The sequence below is a fragment of the Zosterops lateralis genome (genome assembly GCF_965231275.1).
Source record: "Zosterops lateralis genome assembly, contig: HAP1_HAP1_SCAFFOLD_245, whole genome shotgun sequence".
In the NCBI taxonomy this organism is placed as follows: domain Eukaryota; kingdom Metazoa; phylum Chordata; class Aves; order Passeriformes; family Zosteropidae; genus Zosterops; species Zosterops lateralis.
In genome coordinates, this window is record NW_028154450.1 from 27,639 (window position 1) to 49,546 (window position 21,908).

A 21,908-nucleotide genomic window follows, 5' to 3' on the forward strand; every position below is an offset into this window, starting at 1 on the left:
CGTGCCCCGCCCCGCCCCTGGCAGCAGCAGCAGCAGCCCCTGGGCCCGGTGAGACCCCCAGGAGCGGCTTCCCGGGGGCTGCGGGTCTTCAGCAGCTTCACCCGACGGCGGGGGGGCCTTTTTTCTTAGCGCGGTTATGTTGGGACAGGAGCCGCCTCTCCTCTGCTCTGCCCTCCGGAGTTTGAGGCGGCTCCAGCATTGCTGGCACCCGCGCTCGGTTTTCCTCAGCTCCCGGGGCACCCCGATCGGTGCCGCAGGGGGGACTCCGTCGGTGCCGAGGAGCTGCCGGGGCACCCCAGTCGGTGCCGAAGAGCTGCTCCGTTAGTGCCTCAGCTCCCAGTGCACTCCGATCGGTGCCGCACGGGGGGCTCCATCCGTTCCTCTGCTCGCGGGGCCCCCTTTTCGGTGCCGCAGGGGGGACTCCGTCGCTGCCTCGCCTCCCCGGGCACCCCGATCGGTGCCTCAGAGTAGCTCCATCGCTGCCACAGCTCCCGGGGCACTCCGATCTGTTCCCCACGAGGGGCTCCGTCGCTTCCTCTGCTCCCAGGGCCCCCTTTTCTGTGCCTCAGAGCTGCTCCATCGGTGCCTCAGCTCCCAGGACACCCCGATTGATGTCTCACCTCCCGGGGCACCCCGGCCGGTGCCTCAGCTCCCGGGGCATTTCGATCGGTGTCGCAAGGGGGGCTCTATCGGTATCTCAGGTCCCGGGGCTCCGCCATCGGTGCCGCGCGGGGGCGGGGGGGGGGGGAGAGTCCGTCGCTTCCTCTGCTCGCGGGGCACCACGACGGGTGCCGGGCCGGGGGCGGCGTCTTGCTGTGTCCCGCCCCTCGCTGCTCTGCCGCACACCTGACTGGTCAACACGGCCAAAAGACGCTCCGCCCCCACGGCGGCTTTATAAACTGCAAGCGGCCGCGGTGGGGGGGGTGTGACGGTCGGAGCGGAGCGGCCCCCGGAGCTCGCCGGCGGCCCCGGCACAGGTGAGACCCGCGGTGGGTTGTGCCCCAGCTCGGGGCTCGCTGCGGGCCGGGGGGGCCGCGGTGAGGGGCAGGGGCCGGTTCTGGCGAGTTCTTTGTGCCGGGTTCCCCCGGTGTCCCCCCAAGTCGGGACCGCGGAACCGATCCATCACGTCCTCAGCTCCCGGGGCACCCCGATCGGTGCCGTACAGCGGGGCTCCGCCGCTGTCTCAGCTCCAGCGGCGCCCCGCTCTGGGGCCGAGGCTTCTTCTTGGCGCTGCCTTCCTTCCCTGCCGGGAGCCGCCGGCAGTGCCCGGGCAGGAGCCAAAGCGGCCGTGCCCGCGCTCGGTGTCCCCGGGCTCCGAGCCGCCGGCCCGGGCCAGTGCGGGGGACAATGGTGAGCGGCCCGGGGCTGCTGCTGCTGCTGCTGCTGCTTCTTCCCCCCGGGCAGGCGGACTCCGAGCCGCAGCTGTCCCGTCCCCGCTGCAGCCGGCAGCTCGCAGGCGCTGTCCCCGCCTGTCCCGGCACGGAGCTGGGCTGCAGCGGCTGCAGAGCCCCAGGGGCCGGGACAGCTGCGGCCACCGGAGAGCTCCCGGAGGCTGCGCTTGTCTCCGCAGGAGCTGCCGCGGCGTCGGCGGAGCGGGCACAGGGCGGGACTGAGCTGGCAGCGCCTTCCTGAGCCTCGGTGTCCCGCAGGGCCGGGACCGGCGCTGACCTCTCCCCGTGTCCCTTTCAGTGTGCCGTCAGCGCGGGTGGGGAGCTGTTCCCGAGGCCCATCTCCGAAAGGCTTTTTCAGCGCTCCTGATGCCTCCGGAGCGAGGGGCTGTTTGTTCCAAGCAGAGAGATGCCGGCTGCGCGCTGGAGGAGAGTGAATTCTGCTCCCTTAATGGAGTTGTGAAGGGGCTCCCACATCTCCAGGAGGGACCAGCAGCCGGGCTTACACACTTGCCTGGGGCACAAGAAGCCACTTGTCACGAGCAGGGGGATGGCACCTGTGAGCCTGCAGGGAGTGAAGATGTGGAGAGTGGATTGTGCACCAGTGATGGGAGTGTGACGGAGCCCCTGGGTCCCCAGGGCACATCAGCAACCGGCAATGGACACAAAATGATCCTCAGGAGATTCCTGGGTGAGTGCAGGGCCAGCCCTGTGGCCTCTGGGGAGGGGACGGTGTCACCTGCCAAGGACAGGGCTGGCAGGTGTGGGGCTGTTTCCCGATGTCTGGAAGAGGCCTCGTGCTCTGCTCGGCCCCATCAGTGGCTGCAGCCAAGAGTCCCAGCTGCCCCCAAGGCTGTGCAGTTCTGCAGCTGCAGCCTGTCCCCAGCCCTGTGTCCCTGGCTGTCCCCAGCCCTGTGTCCCTGCCTGTGTGCCAGGCTCTTGGCTCCCTGGCTGCCAGCTGAGTGAGGGGCACACTGGCTGAGGGCTCCCTCCTGTGCTCCCTGGGCATTGGGGGAGCAGACTGGACGGCTGGCTCTGGTTCTCCCAGCCAGCAGCTCTTTCCTGCTGCAGGCAAGTGGTTCAGGTGCCATCCCGTGCTCACCTCGGTGCTGATCGTGCTCCTCGTGTCCCTGGTGCTGGCTTTGGTGGTGGCCTTGGCTGTGCAGTCAGGTAAGGGAGGGGCAGCAGCCTGGGCCCAGCCCCTCGGGGCAGAGCGGGCTCCCTGCTCCCTGCACAGGGGAATCCTCAGAGCTTCTCCTCTTCCCCCTGCAGCACCACAGCTTCCAGTTCCACCTGCGGCTCCCCAGTGTGTTCTGGGCTGTCCCTCCGGCTGGGTTGGCTACAACGGGCTCTGCTACTACTTGTCAAGGGATGCCGGCACCTGGGAGCAGGCTCAGGAACGGTGCTCCGAGCTCGGGGCCTCCCTGGCCGTTGTCAAGGATGAGGAGGCCACGGTGAGTGAGGGGCTGCGGGCGGTGTGGGGCGGCTGAGGGGAGCCTGGGGGTGCTCCTGGGCCGGGCTGGCTGCTGGCAGGGCTGGGGGTGCAGCCCCATCCCGGGGCCTTGCAGGGAAGGAGCCCCGGGCACGTGTCCCCCCGAGGGGCCGGGGCAGCTCCCACTCCTCTCTCCTGGGCAGGGTTTGCTCTCCCGCCTCCGCGGGAACGTCGATTACTGGCTCGGGCTGCGCAGGCGGGGCCAGCGCCTGCACTGGGGGGACGGCAGCGACTTCAGCTCCTGGTGAGTGCCGGGGAGCCGGGCAGGGCACGGGGGGGACAAGGTGTTCCCCTGGCAACCAGCGCTGCCTCTGCTCCTCCTTGCAGGCATCCTGTCCTTGGCGATTCCGAGTGTGTGTGCCTGGCTGACAGTGCATTCGGGACTCACAACTGCTCAAATGAGCGGCCGTATCTGTGCAGCAAGGCCCGAGCTCCCCTGTGACAGGGGCTGGAGAAAGGACCTTCTCCACGCTGGGCAGTCCCAGCTTCCCCTCTTAGCCCGGCACAGGGCTGTCCTTCCTCAGGTGCCCCCTGTGCCCTGCACTCACTCTCAGGGTCACCTCAGTGCCTGTTCCTCCCCACTGCCGAGGCCGGGCGGGGTGTGGAGAGGAAAAGTCTCTGCAATCCATCCTGCCCCCGGTGCTCCCTGGAGTCTGTGGATCGCCCTCATTCCACACCCGGCTCGACTGGGAGCCACCAGCGCCCCTGCCGGCGGTGCCCGGAACTGCAGCGAAGGGGAAAGGGCCGCGGCCGGGACTGGGTTTGTGTTCTGATTGTTGTTGGTGCCGCACGGGGCTTGTCTGTGCGCTTTGGGATACGTGCTAGTAAAGAACTGTTCTTCCTCTTCTCGTACCTATTCCTGAGAGCCCCTTCGTTTCAAAATTAGAATAATTCGGGGGGAAGGAGTCTACATCTTCCCTTGCAAGGGAGGCTCCTGCCCACCTTAGCAGACAGCCGTCTTTCAAAGGAAAACGACCCCATCCCTCAGTGCCGCTGTGTGGGGAGGAGGGAGGGAGGGAGGGAATCGAGGATCAAGTGGAGTCCAGGAAGGAGAGAAGAGTGTGGGGAAGGTGCATTTTGAGGATTTTGTGTACTTCTCGTTGCCTTGCTCTGATTTGTATGATAAGAAATTCGATTAAAATTCATTTTCCCGGCCCGGGCCTGTTCTGCCCGTGATGGGTGAGAGATCTCTCGCTGCCTTTAGTGAGCCCCTCGAGCCTTTCCCGGTGTGCTCTGTTCCCTGCCCAGGGGAGGAGCAGAGGGACAGAGGGTTTTGCTGGCCCCGGGCAGCTGGCCAGGCCCAGGCCACCCCAGGAATCCCGGCCACAATTCCCTCCAGCATTTCCCGGCCCCAGGGCGGGTCCGGCTCCGCGGGCCGGCGGCTCCAGGAGTTCCGAGGGGGCAAAACGGGGCCGAGTGAGGGGAGGCAGGTGCTGCCAGGGGGTGAAATGTCTTTGCTGCGAGCTGGCAGGGAGAGGAGGAGGGAGCAAGTGGAGCAAAGCCAAGGGGCGAGAAAGAGGGACGAGGCCGGAGCGGCGGAAGGCGGCGGGGATGGCCGTGGGGCAGGCGGGCGTTTTGCTTTCCAGCGCTGTGGGGGGAAAGGGAGAACTGTCAAATGGGTCCGGGAAAAGAGGAGAGAAATAGCAGGTGCTGGATATCGTCCACCTTTGACATTCTTCTGAGCTGCCTGAGCTGCAAAGGCAATGGACAGAGTCCGAGCCCCGCCGGCCGCCCGGCACCGCCAGCGCTGCGGTGTGTCGTGCCCCGCCCCGCCCCTGGCAGCAGCAGCAGCAGCCCCTGGGCCCGGTGAGACCCCCAGGAGCGGCTTCCCGGGGGCTGCGGGTCTTCAGCAGCTTCACCCGACGGCGGGGGGGCCTTTTTTCTTAGCGCGGTTATGTTGGGACAGGAGCCGCCTCTCCTCTGCTCTGCCCTCCGGAGTTTGAGGCGGCTCCAGCATTGCTGGCACCCGCGCTCGGTTTTCCTCAGCTCCCGGGGCACCCCGATCGGTGCCTCAGCTCCCGGGGCACCCCGATCGGTGCCTCAGCTCCCGGGGCACCCCGATCGGTGCCGCAGGGGGGACTCCGTCGGTGCCGAGGAGCTGCCGGGGCACCCCAGTCGGTGCCGAAGAGCTGCTCCGTTAGTGCCTCAGCTCCCAGTGCACTCCGATCGGTGCCGCACGGGGGGCTCCATCCGTTCCTCTGCTCGCGGGGCCCCCTTTTCGGTGCCGCAGGGGGGACTCCGTCGCTGCCTCGCCTCCCCGGGCACCCCGATCGGTGCCTCAGAGTAGCTCCATCGCTGCCACAGCTCCCGGGGCACTCCGATCTGTTCCCCACGAGGGGCTCCGTCGCTTCCTCTGCTCCCAGGGCCCCCTTTTCTGTGCCTCAGAGCTGCTCCATCGGTGCCTCAGCTCCCAGGACACCCCGATTGATGTCTCACCTCCCGGGGCACCCCGGCCGGTGCCTCAGCTCCCGGGGCATTTCGATCGGTGTCGCAAGGGGGGCTCTATCGGTATCTCAGGTCCCGGGGCTCCGCCATCGGTGCCGCGCGGGGGCGGGGGGGGGGGGAGAGTCCGTCGCTTCCTCTGCTCGCGGGGCACCACGACGGGTGCCGGGCCGGGGGCGGCGTCTTGCTGTGTCCCGCCCCTCGCTGCTCTGCCGCACACCTGACTGGTCAACACGGCCAAAAGACGCTCCGCCCCCACGGCGGCTTTATAAACTGCAAGCGGCCGCGGTGGGGGGGGTGTGACGGTCGGAGCGGAGCGGCCCCCGGAGCTCGCCGGCGGCCCCGGCACAGGTGAGACCCGCGGTGGGTTGTGCCCCAGCTCGGGGCTCGCTGCGGGCCGGGGGGGCCGCGGTGAGGGGCAGGGGCCGGTTCTGGCGAGTTCTTTGTGCCGGGTTCCCCCGGTGTCCCCCCAAGTCGGGACCGCGGAACCGATCCATCACGTCCTCAGCTCCCGGGGCACCCCGATCGGTGCCGTACAGCGGGGCTCCGCCGCTGTCTCAGCTCCAGCGGCGCCCCGCTCTGGGGCCGAGGCTTCTTCTTGGCGCTGCCTTCCTTCCCTGCCGGGAGCCGCCGGCAGTGCCCGGGCAGGAGCCAAAGCGGCCGTGCCCGCGCTCGGTGTCCCCGGGCTCCGAGCCGCCGGCCCGGGCCAGTGCGGGGGACAATGGTGAGCGGCCCGGGGCTGCTGCTGCTGCTGCTGCTGCTGCTGCTGCTGCTGCTGCTTCTTCCCCCCGGGCAGGCGGACTCCGAGCCGCAGCTGTCCCGTCCCCGCTGCAGCCGGCAGCTCGCAGGCGCTGTCCCCGCCTGTCCCGGCACGGAGCTGGGCTGCAGCGGCTGCAGAGCCCCAGGGGCCGGGACAGCTGCGGCCACCGGAGAGCTCCCGGAGGCTGCGCTTGTCTCCGCAGGAGCTGCCGCGGCGTCGGCGGAGCGGGCACAGGGCGGGACTGAGCTGGCAGCGCCTTCCTGAGCCTCGGTGTCCCGCAGGGCCGGGACCGGCGCTGACCTCTCCCCGTGTCCCTTTCAGTGTGCCGTCAGCGCGGGTGGGGAGCTGTTCCCGAGGCCCATCTCCGAATGGCTTTTTCAGCGCTCCTGATGCCTCCGGAGCGAGGGGCTGTTTGTTCCAAGCAGAGAGATGCCGGCTGCGCGCTGGAGGAGAGTGAATTCTGCTCCCTTAATGGAGTTGTGAAGGGGCTCCCACATCTCCAGGAGGGACCAGCAGCCGGGCTTACACACTTGCCTGGGGCACAAGAAGCCACTTGTCACGAGCAGGGGGATGGCACCTGTGAGCCTGCAGGGAGTGAAGATGTGGAGAGTGGATTGTGCACCAGTGATGGGAGTGTGACGGAGCCCCTGGGTCCCCAGGGCACATCAGCAACCGGCAATGGACACAAAATGATCCTCAGGAGATTCCTGGGTGAGTGCAGGGCCAGCCCTGTGGCCTCTGGGGAGGGGACGGTGTCACCTGCCAAGGACAGGGCTGGCAGGTGTGGGGCTGTTTCCCGATGTCTGGAAGAGGCCTCGTGCTCTGCTCGGCCCCATCAGTGGCTGCAGCCAAGAGCCCCAGCTGCCCCCAAGGCTGTGCAGTTCTGCAGCTGCAGCCTGTCCCCAGCCGTGTGTCCCTGGCTGTCCCCAGCCCTGTGTCCCTGCCTGTGTGCCAGGCTCTTGGCTCCCTGGCTGCCAGCTGAGTGAGGGGCACACTGGCTGAGGGCTCCCTCCTGTGCTCCCTGGGCATTGGGGGAGCAGACTGGACGGCTGGCTCTGGTTCTCCCAGCCAGCAGCTCTTTCCTGCTGCAGGCAAGTGGTTCAGGTGCCATCCCGTGCTCACCTCGGTGCTGATCGTGCTCCTCGTGTCCCTGGTGCTGGCTTTGGTGGTGGCCTTGGCTGTGCAGTCAGGTAAGGGAGGGGCAGCAGCCTGGGCCCAGCCCCTCGGGGCAGAGCGGGCTCCCTGCTCCCTGCACAGGGGAATCCTCAGAGCTTCTCCTCTTCCCCCTGCAGCACCACAGCTTCCAGTTCCACCTGCGGCTCCCCAGTGTGTTCTGGGCTGTCCCTCCGGCTGGGTTGGCTACAACGGGCTCTGCTACTACTTGTCAAGGGATGCCGGCACCTGGGAGCAGGCTCAGGAACGGTGCTCCGAGCTCGGGGCCTCCCTGGCCGTTGTCAAGGATGAGGAGGCCACGGTGAGTGAGGGGCTGCGGGCGGTGTGGGGCGGCTGAGGGGAGCCTGGGGGTGCTCCTGGGCCGGGCTGGGTGCTGGCAGGGCTGGGGGTGCAGCCCCATCCCGGGGCCTTGCAGGGAAGGAGCCCCGGGCACGTGTCCCCCCGAGGGGCCGGGGCAGCTCCCACTCCTCTCTCCTGGGCAGGGTTTGCTCTCCCGCCTCCGCGGGAACGTCGATTACTGGCTCGGGCTGCGCAGGCGGGGCCAGCGCCTGCACTGGGGGGACGGCAGCGACTTCAGCTCCTGGTGAGTGCCGGGGAGCCGGGCAGGGCACGGGGGGGACAAGGTGTTCCCCTGGCAACCAGCGCTGCCTCTGCTCCTCCTTGCAGGCATCCTGTCCTTGGCGATTCCGAGTGTGTGTGCCTGGCTGACAGTGCATTCGGGACTCACAACTGCTCAAATGAGCGGCCGTATCTGTGCAGCAAGGCCCGAGCTCCCCTGTGACAGGGGCTGGAGAAAGGACCTTCTCCACGCTGGGCAGTCCCAGCTTCCCCTCTTAGCCCGGCACAGGGCTGTCCTTCCTCAGGTGCCCCCTGTGCCCTGCACTCACTCTCAGGGTCACCTCAGTGCCTGTTCCTCCCCACTGCCGAGGCCGGGCGGGGTGTGGAGAGGAAAAGTCTCTGCAATCCATCCTGCCCCCGGTGCTCCCTGGAGTCTGTGGATCGCCCTCATTCCACACCCGGCTCGACTGGGAGCCACCAGCGCCCCTGCCGGCGGTGCCCGGAACTGCAGCGAAGGGGAAAGGGCCGCGGCCGGGACTGGGTTTGTGTTCTGATTGTTGTTGGTGCCGCACGGGGCTTGTCTGTGCGCTTTGGGATACGTGCTAGTAAAGAACTGTTCTTCCTCTTCTCGTACCTATTCCTGAGAGCCCCTTCGTTTCAAAATTAGAATAATTCGGGGGGAAGGAGTCTACATCTTCCCTTGCAAGGGAGGCTCCTGCCCACCTTAGCAGACAGCCGTCTTTCAAAGGAAAACGACCCCATCCCTCAGTGCCGCTGTGTGGGGAGGAGGGAGGGAGGGAGGGAATCGAGGATCAAGTGGAGTCCAGGAAGGAGAGAAGAGTGTGGGGAAGGTGCATTTTGAGGATTTTGTGTACTTCTCGTTGCCTTGCTCTGATTTGTATGATAAGAAATTCGATTAAAATTCATTTTCCCGGCCCGGGCCTGTTCTGCCCGTGATGGGTGAGAGATCTCTCGCTGCCTTTAGTGAGCCCCTCGAGCCTTTCCCGGTGTGCTCTGTTCCCTGCCCAGGGGAGGAGCAGAGGGACAGAGGGTTTTGCTGGCCCCGGGCAGCTGGCCAGGCCCAGGCCACCCCAGGAATCCCGGCCACAATTCCCTCCAGCATTTCCCGGCCCCAGGGCGGGTCCGGCTCCGCGGGCCGGCGGCTCCAGGAGTTCCGAGGGGGCAAAACGGGGCCGAGTGAGAGGAGGCAGGTGCTGCCAGGGGGTGAAATGTCTTTGCTGCGAGCTGGCAGGGAGAGGAGGAGGGAGCAAGTGGAGCAAAGCCAAGGGGCGAGAAAGAGGGACGAGGCCGGAGCGGCGGAAGGCGGCGGGGATGGCCGTGGGGCAGGCGGGCGTTTTGCTTTCCAGCGCTGTGGGGGGAAAGGGAGAACTGTCAAATGGGTCCGGGAAAAGAGGAGAGAAATAGCAGGTGCTGGATATCGTCCACCTTTGACATTCTTCTGAGCTGCCTGAGCTGCAAAGGCAATGGACAGAGTCCGAGCCCCGCCGGCCGCCCGGCACCGCCAGCGCTGCGGTGTGTCGTGCCCCGCCCCGCCCCTGGCAGCAGCAGCAGCAGCCCCTGGGCCCGGTGAGACCCCCAGGAGCGGCTTCCCGGGGGCTGCGGGTCTTCAGCAGCTTCACCCGACGGCGGGGGGGCCTTTTTTCTTAGCGCGGTTATGTTGGGACAGGAGCCGCCTCTCCTCTGCTCTGCCCTCCGGAGTTTGAGGCGGCTCCAGCATTGCTGGCACCCGCGCTCGGTTTTCCTCAGCTCCCGGGGCACCCCGATCGGTGCCGCAGGGGGGACTCCGTCGGTGCCGAGGAGCTGCCGGGGCACCCCAGTCGGTGCCGAAGAGCTGCTCCGTTAGTGCCTCAGCTCCCAGTGCACTCCGATCGGTGCCGCACGGGGGGCTCCATCCGTTCCTCTGCTCGCGGGGCCCCCTTTTCGGTGCCGCAGGGGGGACTCCGTCGCTGCCTCGCCTCCCCGGGCACCCCGATCGGTGCCTCAGAGTAGCTCCATCGCTGCCACAGCTCCCGGGGCACTCCGATCTGTTCCCCACGAGGGGCTCCGTCGCTTCCTCTGCTCCCAGGGCCCCCTTTTCTGTGCCTCAGAGCTGCTCCATCGGTGCCTCAGCTCCCAGGACACCCCGATTGATGTCTCACCTCCCGGGGCACCCCGGCCGGTGCCTCAGCTCCCGGGGCATTTCGATCGGTGTCGCAAGGGGGGCTCTATCGGTATCTCAGGTCCCGGGGCTCCGCCATCGGTGCCGCGCGGGGGCGGGGGGGGGGGGAGAGTCCGTCGCTTCCTCTGCTCGCGGGGCACCACGACGGGTGCCGGGCCGGGGGCGGCGTCTTGCTGTGTCCCGCCCCTCGCTGCTCTGCCGCACACCTGACTGGTCAACACGGCCAAAAGACGCTCCGCCCCCACGGCGGCTTTATAAACTGCAAGCGGCCGCGGTGGGGGGGGTGTGACGGTCGGAGCGGAGCGGCCCCCGGAGCTCGCCGGCGGCCCCGGCACAGGTGAGACCCGCGGTGGGTTGTGCCCCAGCTCGGGGCTCGCTGCGGGCCGGGGGGGCCGCGGTGAGGGGCAGGGGCCGGTTCTGGCGAGTTCTTTGTGCCGGGTTCCCCCGGTGTCCCCCCAAGTCGGGACCGCGGAACCGATCCATCACGTCCTCAGCTCCCGGGGCACCCCGATCGGTGCCGTACAGCGGGGCTCCGCCGCTGTCTCAGCTCCAGCGGCGCCCCGCTCTGGGGCCGAGGCTTCTTCTTGGCGCTGCCTTCCTTCCCTGCCGGGAGCCGCCGGCAGTGCCCGGGCAGGAGCCAAAGCGGCCGTGCCCGCGCTCGGTGTCCCCGGGCTCCGAGCCGCCGGCCCGGGCCAGTGCGGGGGACAATGGTGAGCGGCCCGGGGGCTGCTGCTGCTGCTGCTGCTGCTGCTGCTGCTGCTGCTGCTTCTTCCCCCCGGGCAGGCGGACTCCGAGCCGCAGCTGTCCCGTCCCCGCTGCAGCCGGCAGCTCGCAGGCGCTGTCCCCGCCTGTCCCGGCACGGAGCTGGGCTGCAGCGGCTGCAGAGCCCCAGGGGCCGGGACAGCTGCGGCCACCGGAGAGCTCCCGGAGGCTGCGCTTGTCTCCGCAGGAGCTGCCGCGGCGTCGGCGGAGCGGGCACAGGGCGGGACTGAGCTGGCAGCGCCTTCCTGAGCCTCGGTGTCCCGCAGGGCCGGGACCGGCGCTGACCTCTCCCCGTGTCCCTTTCAGTGTGCCGTCAGCGCGGGTGGGGAGCTGTTCCCGAGGCCCATCTCCGAATGGCTTTTTCAGCGCTCCTGATGCCTCCGGAGCGAGGGGCTGTTTGTTCCAAGCAGAGAGATGCCGGCTGCGCGCTGGAGGAGAGTGAATTCTGCTCCCTTAATGGAGTTGTGAAGGGGCTCCCACATCTCCAGGAGGGACCAGCAGCCGGGCTTACACACTTGCCTGGGGCACAAGAAGCCACTTGTCACGAGCAGGGGGATGGCACCTGTGAGCCTGCAGGGAGTGAAGATGTGGAGAGTGGATTGTGCACCAGTGATGGGAGTGTGACGGAGCCCCTGGGTCCCCAGGGCACATCAGCAACCGGCAATGGACACAAAATGATCCTCAGGAGATTCCTGGGTGAGTGCAGGGCCAGCCCTGTGGCCTCTGGGGAGGGGACGGTGTCACCTGCCAAGGACAGGGCTGGCAGGTGTGGGGCTGTTTCCCGATGTCTGGAAGAGGCCTCGTGCTCTGCTCGGCCCCATCAGTGGCTGCAGCCAAGAGTCCCAGCTGCCCCCAAGGCTGTGCAGTTCTGCAGCTGCAGCCTGTCCCCAGCCCTGTGTCCCTGGCTGTCCCCAGCCCTGTGTCCCTGCCTGTGTGCCAGGCTCTTGGCTCCCTGGCTGCCAGCTGAGTGAGGGGCACACTGGCTGAGGGCTCCCTCCTGTGCTCCCTGGGCATTGGGGGAGCAGACTGGACGGCTGGCTCTGGTTCTCCCAGCCAGCAGCTCTTTCCTGCTGCAGGCAAGTGGTTCAGGTGCCATCCCGTGCTCACCTCGGTGCTGATCGTGCTCCTCGTGTCCCTGGTGCTGGCTTTGGTGGTGGCCTTGGCTGTGCAGTCAGGTAAGGGAGGGGCAGCAGCCTGGGCCCAGCCCCTCGGGGCAGAGCGGGCTCCCTGCTCCCTGCACAGGGGAATCCTCAGAGCTTCTCCTCTTCCCCCTGCAGCACCACAGCTTCCAGTTCCACCTGCGGCTCCCCAGTGTGTTCTGGGCTGTCCCTCCGGCTGGGTTGGCTACAACGGGCTCTGCTACTACTTGTCAAGGGATGCCGGCACCTGGGAGCAGGCTCAGGAACGGTGCTCCGAGCTCGGGGCCTCCCTGGCCGTTGTCAAGGATGAGGAGGCCACGGTGAGTGAGGGGCTGCGGGCGGTGTGGGGCGGCTGAGGGGAGCCTGGGGGTGCTCCTGGGCCGGGCTGGCTGCTGGCAGGGCTGGGGGTGCAGCCCCATCCCGGGGCCTTGCAGGGAAGGAGCCCCGGGCACGTGTCCCCCCGAGGGGCCGGGGCAGCTCCCACTCCTCTCTCCTGGGCAGGGTTTGCTCTCCCGCCTCCGCGGGAACGTCGATTACTGGCTCGGGCTGCGCAGGCGGGGCCAGCGCCTGCACTGGGGGGACGGCAGCGACTTCAGCTCCTGGTGAGTGCCGGGGAGCCGGGCAGGGCACGGGGGGGACAAGGTGTTCCCCTGGCAACCAGCGCTGCCTCTGCTCCTCCTTGCAGGCATCCTGTCCTTGGCGATTCCGAGTGTGTGTGCCTGGCTGACAGTGCATTCGGGACTCACAACTGCTCAAATGAGCGGCCGTATCTGTGCAGCAAGGCCCGAGCTCCCCTGTGACAGGGGCTGGAGAAAGGACCTTCTCCACGCTGGGCAGTCCCAGCTTCCCCTCTTAGCCCGGCACAGGGCTGTCCTTCCTCAGGTGCCCCCTGTGCCCTGCACTCACTCTCAGGGTCACCTCAGTGCCTGTTCCTCCCCACTGCCGAGGCCGGGCGGGGTGTGGAGAGGAAAAGTCTCTGCAATCCATCCTGCCCCCGGTGCTCCCTGGAGTCTGTGGATCGCCCTCATTCCACACCCGGCTCGACTGGGAGCCACCAGCGCCCCTGCCGGCGGTGCCCGGAACTGCAGCGAAGGGGAAAGGGCCGCGGCCGGGACTGGGTTTGTGTTCTGATTGTTGTTGGTGCCGCACGGGGCTTGTCTGTGCGCTTTGGGATACGTGCTAGTAAAGAACTGTTCTTCCTCTTCTCGTACCTATTCCTGAGAGCCCCTTCGTTTCAAAATTAGAATAATTCGGGGGAAGGAGTCTACATCTTCCCTTGCAAGGGAGGCTCCTGCCCACCTTAGCAGACAGCCGTCTTTCAAAGGAAAACGACCCCATCCCTCAGTGCCGCTGTGTGGGGAGGAGGGAGGGAGGGAGGGAATCGAGGATCAAGTGGAGTCCAGGAAGGAGAGAAGAGTGTGGGGAAGGTGCATTTTGAGGATTTTGTGTACTTCTCGTTGCCTTGCTCTGATTTGTATGATAAGAAATTCGATTAAAATTCATTTTCCCGGCCCGGGCCTGTTCTGCCCGTGATGGGTGAGAGATCTCTCGCTGCCTTTAGTGAGCCCCTCGAGCCTTTCCCGGTGTGCTCTGTTCCCTGCCCAGGGGAGGAGCAGAGGGACAGAGGGTTTTGCTGGCCCCGGGCAGCTGGCCAGGCCCAGGCCACCCCAGGAATCCCGGCCACAATTCCCTCCAGCATTTCCCGGCCCCAGGGCGGGTCCGGCTCCGCGGGCCGGCGGCTCCAGGAGTTCCGAGGGGGCAAAACGGGGCCGAGTGAGGGGAGGCAGGTGCTGCCAGGGGGTGAAATGTCTTTGCTGCGAGCTGGCAGGGAGAGGAGGAGGGAGCAAGTGGAGCAAAGCCAAGGGGCGAGAAAGAGGGACGAGGCCGGAGCGGCGGAAGGCGGCGGGGATGGCCGTGGGGCAGGCGGGCGTTTTGCTTTCCAGCGCTGTGGGGGGAAAGGGAGAACTGTCAAATGGGTCCGGGAAAAGAGGAGAGAAATAGCAGGTGCTGGATATCGTCCACCTTTGACATTCTTCTGAGCTGCCTGAGCTGCAAAGGCAATGGACAGAGTCCGAGCCCCGCCGGCCGCCCGGCACCGCCAGCGCTGCGGTGTGTCGTGCCCCGCCCCGCCCCTGGCAGCAGCAGCAGCAGCCCCTGGGCCCGGTGAGACCCCCAGGAGCGGCTTCCCGGGGGCTGCGGGTCTTCAGCAGCTTCACCCGACGGCGGGGGGGCCTTTTTTCTTAGCGCGGTTATGTTGGGACAGGAGCCGCCTCTCCTCTGCTCTGCCCTCCGGAGTTTGAGGCGGCTCCAGCATTGCTGGCACCCGCGCTCGGTTTTCCTCAGCTCCCGGGGCACCCCGATCGGTGCCTCAGCTCCCGGGGCACCCCGATCGGTGCCTCAGCTCCCGGGGCACCCCGATCGGTGCCGCAGGGGGGACTCCGTCGGTGCCGAGGAGCTGCCGGGGCACCCCAGTCGGTGCCGAAGAGCTGCTCCGTTAGTGCCTCAGCTCCCAGTGCACTCCGATCGGTGCCGCACGGGGGGCTCCATCCGTTCCTCTGCTCGCGGGGCCCCCTTTTCGGTGCCGCAGGGGGGACTCCGTCGCTGCCTCGCCTCCCCGGGCACCCCGATCGGTGCCTCAGAGTAGCTCCATCGCTGCCACAGCTCCCGGGGCACTCCGATCTGTTCCCCACGAGGGGCTCCGTCGCTTCCTCTGCTCCCAGGGCCCCCTTTTCTGTGCCTCAGAGCTGCTCCATCGGTGCCTCAGCTCCCAGGACACCCCGATTGATGTCTCACCTCCCGGGGCACCCCGGCCGGTGCCTCAGCTCCCGGGGCATTTCGATCGGTGTCGCAAGGGGGGCTCTATCGGTATCTCAGGTCCCGGGGCTCCGCCATCGGTGCCGCGCGGGGGCGGGGGGGGGGGGGAGAGTCCGTCGCTTCCTCTGCTCGCGGGGCACCACGACGGGTGCCGGGCCGGGGGCGGCGTCTTGCTGTGTCCCGCCCCTCGCTGCTCTGCCGCACACCTGACTGGTCAACACGGCCAAAAGACGCTCCGCCCCCACGGCGGCTTTATAAACTGCAAGCGGCCGCGGTGGGGGGGGTGTGACGGTCGGAGCGGAGCGGCCCCCGGAGCTCGCCGGCGGCCCCGGCACAGGTGAGACCCGCGGTGGGTTGTGCCCCAGCTCGGGGCTCGCTGCGGGCCGGGGGGGCCGCGGTGAGGGGCAGGGGCCGGTTCTGGCGAGTTCTTTGTGCCGGGTTCCCCCGGTGTCCCCCCAAGTCGGGACCGCGGAACCGATCCATCACGTCCTCAGCTCCCGGGGCACCCCGATCGGTGCCGTACAGCGGGGCTCCGCCGCTGTCTCAGCTCCAGCGGCGCCCCGCTCTGGGGCCGAGGCTTCTTCTTGGCGCTGCCTTCCTTCCCTGCCGGGAGCCGCCGGCAGTGCCCGGGCAGGAGCCAAAGCGGCCGTGCCCGCGCTCGGTGTCCCCGGGCTCCGAGCCGCCGGCCCGGGCCAGTGCGGGGGACAATGGTGAGCGGCCCGGGGCTGCTGCTGCTGCTGCTGCTGCTGCTGCTGCTGCTGCTGCTTCTTCCCCCCGGGCAGGCGGACTCCGAGCCGCAGCTGTCCCGTCCCCGCTGCAGCCGGCAGCTCGCAGGCGCTGTCCCCGCCTGTCCCGGCACGGAGCTGGGCTGCAGCGGCTGCAGAGCCCCAGGGGCCGGGACAGCTGCGGCCACCGGAGAGCTCCCGGAGGCTGCGCTTGTCTCCGCAGGAGCTGCCGCGGCGTCGGCGGAGCGGGCACAGGGCGGGACTGAGCTGGCAGCGCCTTCCTGAGCCTCGGTGTCCCGCAGGGCCGGGACCGGCGCTGACCTCTCCCCGTGTCCCTTTCAGTGTGCCGTCAGCGCGGGTGGGGAGCTGTTCCCGAGGCCCATCTCCGAATGGCTTTTTCAGCGCTCCTGATGCCTCCGGAGCGAGGGGCTGTTTGTTCCAAGCAGAGAGATGCCGGCTGCGCGCTGGAGGAGAGTGAATTCTGCTCCCTTAATGGAGTTGTGAAGGGGCTCCCACATCTCCAGGAGGGACCAGCAGCCGGGCTTACACACTTGCCTGGGGCACAAGAAGCCACTTGTCACGAGCAGGGGGATGGCACCTGTGAGCCTGCAGGGAGTGAAGATGTGGAGAGTGGATTGTGCACCAGTGATGGGAGTGTGACGGAGCCCCTGGGTCCCCAGGGCACATCAGCAACCGGCAATGGACACAAAATGATCCTCAGGAGATTCCTGGGTGAGTGCAGGGCCAGCCCTGTGGCCTCTGGGGAGGGGACGGTGTCACCTGCCAAGGACAGGGCTGGCAGGTGTGGGGCTGTTTCCCGATGTCTGGAAGAGGCCTCGTGCTCTGCTCGGCCCCATCAGTGGCTGCAGCCAAGAGCCCCAGCTGCCCCCAAGGCTGTGCAGTTCTGCAGCTGCAGCCTGTCCCCAGCCGTGTGTCCCTGGCTGTCCCCAGCCCTGTGTCCCTGCCTGTGTGCCAGGCTCTTGGCTCCCTGGCTGCCAGCTGAGTGAGGGGCACACTGGCTGAGGGCTCCCTCCTGTGCTCCCTGGGCATTGGGGGAGCAGACTGGACGGCTGGCTCTGGTTCTCCCAGCCAGCAGCTCTTTCCTGCTGCAGGCAAGTGGTTCAGGTGCCATCCCGTGCTCACCTCGGTGCTGATCGTGCTCCTCGTGTCCCTGGTGCTGGCTTTGGTGGTGGCCTTGGCTGTGCAGTCAGGTAAGGGAGGGGCAGCAGCCTGGGCCCAGCCCCTCGGGGCAGAGCGGGCTCCCTGCTCCCTGCACAGGGGAATCCTCAGAGCTTCTCCTCTTCCCCCTGCAGCACCACAGCTTCCAGTTCCACCTGCGGCTCCCCAGTGTGTTCTGGGCTGTCCCTCCGGCTGGGTTGGCTACAACGGGCTCTGCTACTACTTGTCAAGGGATGCCGGCACCTGGGAGCAGGCTCAGGAACGGTGCTCCGAGCTCGGGGCCTCCCTGGCCGTTGTCAAGGATGAGGAGGCCACGGTGAGTGAGGGGCTGCGGGCGGTGTGGGGCGGCTGAGGGGAGCCTGGGGGTGCTCCTGGGCCGGGCTGGGTGCTGGCAGGGCTGGGGGTGCAGCCCCATCCCGGGGCCTTGCAGGGAAGGAGCCCCGGGCACGTGTCCCCCCGAGGGGCCGGGGCAGCTCCCACTCCTCTCTCCTGGGCAGGGTTTGCTCTCCCGCCTCCGCGGGAACGTCGATTACTGGCTCGGGCTGCGCAGGCGGGGCCAGCGCCTGCACTGGGGGGACGGCAGCGACTTCAGCTCCTGGTGAGTGCCGGGGAGCCGGGCAGGGCACGGGGGGGACAAGGTGTTCCCCTGGCAACCAGCGCTGCCTCTGCTCCTCCTTGCAGGCATCCTGTCCTTGGCGATTCCGAGTGTGTGTGCCTGGCTGACAGTGCATTCGGGACTCACAACTGCTCAAATGAGCGGCCGTATCTGTGCAGCAAGGCCCGAGCTCCCCTGTGACAGGGGCTGGAGAAAGGACCTTCTCCACGCTGGGCAGTCCCAGCTTCCCCTCTTAGCCCGGCACAGGGCTGTCCTTCCTCAGGTGCCCCCTGTGCCCTGCACTCACTCTCAGGGTCACCTCAGTGCCTGTTCCTCCCCACTGCCGAGGCCGGGCGGGGTGTGGAGAGGAAAAGTCTCTGCAATCCATCCTGCCCCCGGTGCTCCCTGGAGTCTGTGGATCGCCCTCATTCCACACCCGGCTCGACTGGGAGCCACCAGCGCCCCTGCCGGCGGTGCCCGGAACTGCAGCGAAGGGGAAAGGGCCGCGGCCGGGACTGGGTTTGTGTTCTGATTGTTGTTGGTGCCGCACGGGGCTTGTCTGTGCGCTTTGGGATACGTGCTAGTAAAGAACTGTTCTTCCTCTTCTCGTACCTATTCCTGAGAGCCCCTTCGTTTCAAAATTAGAATAATTCGGGGGGAAGGAGTCTACATCTTCCCTTGCAAGGGAGGCTCCTGCCCACCTTAGCAGACAGCCGTCTTTCAAAGGAAAACGACCCCATCCCTCAGTGCCGCTGTGTGGGGAGGAGGGAGGGAGGGAGGGAATCGAGGATCAAGTGGAGTCCAGGAAGGAGAGAAGAGTGTGGGGAAGGTGCATTTTGAGGATTTTGTGTACTTCTCGTTGCCTTGCTCTGATTTGTATGATAAGAAATTCGATTAAAATTCATTTTCCCGGCCCGGGCCTGTTCTGCCCGTGATGGGTGAGAGATCTCTCGCTGCCTTTAGTGAGCCCCTCGAGCCTTTCCCGGTGTGCTCTGTTCCCTGCCCAGGGGAGGAGCAGAGGGACAGAGGGTTTTGCTGGCCCCGGGCAGCTGGCCAGGCCCAGGCCACCCCAGGAATCCCGGCCACAATTCCCTCCAGCATTTCCCGGCCCCAGGGCGGGTCCGGCTCCGCGGGCCGGCGGCTCCAGGAGTTCCGAGGGGGCAAAACGGGGCCGAGTGAGAGGAGGCAGGTGCTGCCAGGGGGTGAAATGTCTTTGCTGCGAGCTGGCAGGGAGAGGAGGAGGGAGCAAGTGGAGCAAAGCCAAGGGGCGAGAAAGAGGGACGAGGCCGGAGCGGCGGAAGGCGGCGGGGATGGCCGTGGGGCAGGCGGGCGTTTTGCTTTCCAGCGCTGTGGGGGGAAAGGGAGAACTGTCAAATGGGTCCGGGAAAAGAGGAGAGAAATAGCAGGTGCTGGATATCGTCCACCTTTGACATTCTTCTGAGCTGCCTGAGCTGCAAAGGCAATGGACAGAGTCCGAGCCCCGCCGGCCGCCCGGCACCGCCAGCGCTGCGGTGTGTCGTGCCCCGCCCCGCCCCTGGCAGCAGCAGCAGCAGCCCCTGGGCCCGGTGAGACCCCCAGGAGCGGCTTCCCGGGGGCTGCGGGTCTTCAGCAGCTTCACCCGACGGCGGGGGGGCCTTTTTTCTTAGCGCGGTTATGTTGGGACAGGAGCCGCCTCTCCTCTGCTCTGCCCTCCGGAGTTTGAGGCGGCTCCAGCATTGCTGGCACCCGCGCTCGGTTTTCCTCAGCTCCCGGGGCACCCCGATCGGTGCCGCAGGGGGGACTCCGTCGGTGCCGAGGAGCTGCCGGGGCACCCCAGTCGGTGCCGAAGAGCTGCTCCGTTAGTGCCTCAGCTCCCAGTGCACTCCGATCGGTGCCGCACGGGGGGCTCCATCCGTTCCTCTGCTCGCGGGGCCCCCTTTTCGGTGCCGCAGGGGGGACTCCGTCGCTGCCTCGCCTCCCCGGGCACCCCGATCGGTGCCTCAGAGTAGCTCCATCGCTGCCACAGCTCCCGGGGCACTCCGATCTGTTCCCCACGAGGGGCTCCGTCGCTTCCTCTGCTCCCAGGGCCCCCTTTTCTGTGCCTCAGAGCTGCTCCATCGGTGCCTCAGCTCCCAGGACACCCCGATTGATGTCTCACCTCCCGGGGCACCCCGGCCGGTGCCTCAGCTCCCGGGGCATTTCGATCGGTGTCGCAAGGGGGGCTCTATCGGTATCTCAGGTCCCGGGGCTCCGCCATCGGTGCCGCGCGGGGGCGGGGGGGGGGGGAGAGTCCGTCGCTTCCTCTGCTCGCGGGGCACCACGACGGGTGCCGGGCCGGGGGCGGCGTCTTGCTGTGTCCCGCCCCTCGCTGCTCTGCCGCACACCTGACTGGTCAACACGGCCAAAAGACGCTCCGCCCCCACGGCGGCTTTATAAACTGCAAGCGGCCGCGGTGGGGGGGGTGTGACGGTCGGAGCGGAGCGGCCCCCGGAGCTCGCCGGCGGCCCCGGCACAGGTGAGACCCGCGGTGGGTTGTGCCCCAGCTCGGGGCTCGCTGCGGGCCGGGGGGGCCGCGGTGAGGGGCAGGGGCCGGTTCTGGCGAGTTCTTTGTGCCGGGTTCCCCCGGTGTCCCCCCAAGTCGGGACCGCGGAACCGATCCATCACGTCCTCAGCTCCCGGGGCACCCCGATCGGTGCCGTACAGCGGGGCTCCGCCGCTGTCTCAGCTCCAGCGGCGCCCCGCTCTGGGGCCGAGGCTTCTTCTTGGCGCTGCCTTCCTTCCCTGCCGGGAGCCGCCGGCAGTGCCCGGGCAGGAGCCAAAGCGGCCGTGCCCGCGCTCGGTGTCCCCGGGCTCCGAGCCGCCGGCCCGGGCCAGTGCGGGGGACAATGGTGAGCGGCCCGGGGCTGCTGCTGCTGCTGCTGCTGCTTCTTCCCCCCGGGCAGGCGGACTCCGAGCCGCAGCTGTCCCGTCCCCGCTGCAGCCGGCAGCTCGCAGGCGCTGTCCCCGCCTGTCCCGGCACGGAGCTGGGCTGCAGCGGCTGCAGAGCCCCAGGGGCCGGGACAGCTGCGGCCACCGGAGAGCTCCCGGAGGCTGCGCTTGTCTCCGCAGGAGCTGCCGCGGCGTCGGCGGAGCGGGCACAGGGCGGGACTGAGCTGGCAGCGCCTTCCTGAGCCTCGGTGTCCCGCAGGGCCGGGACCGGCGCTGACCTCTCCCCGTGTCCCTTTCAGTGTGCCGTCAGCGCGGGTGGGGAGCTGTTCCCGAGGCCCATCTCCGAATGGCTTTTTCAGCGCTCCTGATGCCTCCGGAGCGAGGGGCTGTTTGTTCCAAGCAGAGAGATGCCGGCTGCGCGCTGGAGGAGAGTGAATTCTGCTCCCTTAATGGAGTTGTGAAGGGGCTCCCACATCTCCAGGAGGGACCAGCAGCCGGGCTTACACACTTGCCTGGGGCACAAGAAGCCACTTGTCACGAGCAGGGGGATGGCACCTGTGAGCCTGCAGGGAGTGAAGATGTGGAGAGTGGATTGTGCACCAGTGATGGGAGTGTGACGGAGCCCCTGGGTCCCCAGGGCACATCAGCAACCGGCAATGGACACAAAATGATCCTCAGGAGATTCCTGGGTGAGTGCAGGGCCAGCCCTGTGGCCTCTGGGGAGGGGACGGTGTCACCTGCCAAGGACAGGGCTGGCAGGTGTGGGGCTGTTTCCCGATGTCTGGAAGAGGCCTCGTGCTCTGCTCGGCCCCATCAGTGGCTGCAGCCAAGAGTCCCAGCTGCCCCCAAGGCTGTGCAGTTCTGCAGCTGCAGCCTGTCCCCAGCCGTGTGTCCCTGGCTGTCCCCAGCCCTGTGTCCCTGCCTGTGTGCCAGGCTCTTGGCTCCCTGGCTGCCAGCTGAGTGAGGGGCACACTGGCTGAGGGCTCCCTCCTGTGCTCCCTGGGCATTGGGGGAGCAGACTGGACGGCTGGCTCTGGTTCTCCCAGCCAGCAGCTCTTTCCTGCTGCAGGCAAGTGGTTCAGGTGCCATCCCGTGCTCACCTCGGTGCTGATCGTGCTCCTCGTGTCCCTGGTGCTGGCTTTGGTGGTGGCCTTGGCTGTGCAGTCAGGTAAGGGAGGGGCAGCAGCCTGGGCCCAGCCCCTCGGGGCAGAGCGGGCTCCCTGCTCCCTGCACAGGGGAATCCTCAGAGCTTCTCCTCTTCCCCCTGCAGCACCACAGCTTCCAGTTCCACCTGCGGCTCCCCAGTGTGTTCTGGGCTGTCCCTCCGGCTGGGTTGGCTACAACGGGCTCTGCTACTACTTGTCAAGGGATGCCGGCACCTGGGAGCAGGCTCAGGAACGGTGCTCCGAGCTCGGGGCCTCCCTGGCCGTTGTCAAGGATGAGGAGGCCACGGTGAGTGAGGGGCTGCGGGCGGTGTGGGGCGGCTGAGGGGAGCCTGGGGGTGCTCCTGGGCCGGGCTGGCTGCTGGCAGGGCTGGGGGTGCAGCCCCATCCCGGGGCCTTGCAGGGAAGGAGCCCCGGGCACGTGTCCCCCCGAGGGGCCGGGGCAGCTCCCACTCCTCTCTCCTGGGCAGGGTTTGCTCTCCCGCCTCCGCGGGAACGTCGATTACTGGCTCGGGCTGCGCAGGCGGGGCCAGCGCCTGCACTGGGGGGACGGCAGCGACTTCAGCTCCTGGTGAGTGCCGGGGAGCCGGGCAGGGCACGGGGGGGACAAGGTGTTCCCCTGGCAACCAGCG

The 21,908-nt window shown here is 67.8% G+C and overlaps 5 protein-coding genes across 5 annotated transcripts; all 5 read left to right on the plus strand.

Annotated features, from left to right (window-relative positions):
• Positions 1-1,685: 1,685 nt before the first annotated feature.
• LOC310923741 (uncharacterized protein) lies at positions 1,686-3,713 on the plus strand (the record flags this gene model as incomplete). The annotated part of the gene is made up of 5 exons (XM_083885662.1): positions 1,686-2,079; positions 2,460-2,558; positions 2,661-2,842; positions 3,024-3,124; positions 3,208-3,713. Coding segments are annotated over 5 exons (891 nt in total), but the record flags the coding sequence as incomplete, so codon positions are not given.
• Positions 3,714-6,399: 2,686 nt separating this feature from the next.
• LOC310923734 (uncharacterized protein) lies at positions 6,400-8,427 on the plus strand (the record flags this gene model as incomplete). Its single annotated transcript, XM_083885655.1, has 5 exons — positions 6,400-6,793; positions 7,174-7,272; positions 7,375-7,556; positions 7,738-7,838; positions 7,922-8,427. Coding segments are annotated over 5 exons (891 nt in total), but the record flags the coding sequence as incomplete, so codon positions are not given.
• Positions 8,428-11,056: 2,629 nt separating this feature from the next.
• LOC310923737 (uncharacterized protein) lies at positions 11,057-13,075 on the plus strand (the record flags this gene model as incomplete). The annotated part of the gene is made up of 5 exons (XM_083885658.1): positions 11,057-11,450; positions 11,831-11,929; positions 12,032-12,213; positions 12,395-12,495; positions 12,579-13,075. Coding segments are annotated over 5 exons (891 nt in total), but the record flags the coding sequence as incomplete, so codon positions are not given.
• Positions 13,076-15,770: 2,695 nt separating this feature from the next.
• On the plus strand, positions 15,771-17,798 carry LOC310923742 (uncharacterized protein; the record flags this gene model as incomplete). Its single annotated transcript, XM_083885663.1, has 5 exons — positions 15,771-16,164; positions 16,545-16,643; positions 16,746-16,927; positions 17,109-17,209; positions 17,293-17,798. Coding segments are annotated over 5 exons (891 nt in total), but the record flags the coding sequence as incomplete, so codon positions are not given.
• A 2,610-nt stretch (positions 17,799-20,408) lies between these two features.
• Positions 20,409-21,851, plus strand: LOC310923743 (uncharacterized protein; the record flags this gene model as incomplete). The annotated part of the gene is made up of 4 exons (XM_083885664.1): positions 20,409-20,802; positions 21,183-21,281; positions 21,384-21,565; positions 21,747-21,851. Coding segments are annotated over 4 exons (780 nt in total), but the record flags the coding sequence as incomplete, so codon positions are not given.
• Between the last annotated feature and the right edge of the window lie 57 nt (positions 21,852-21,908).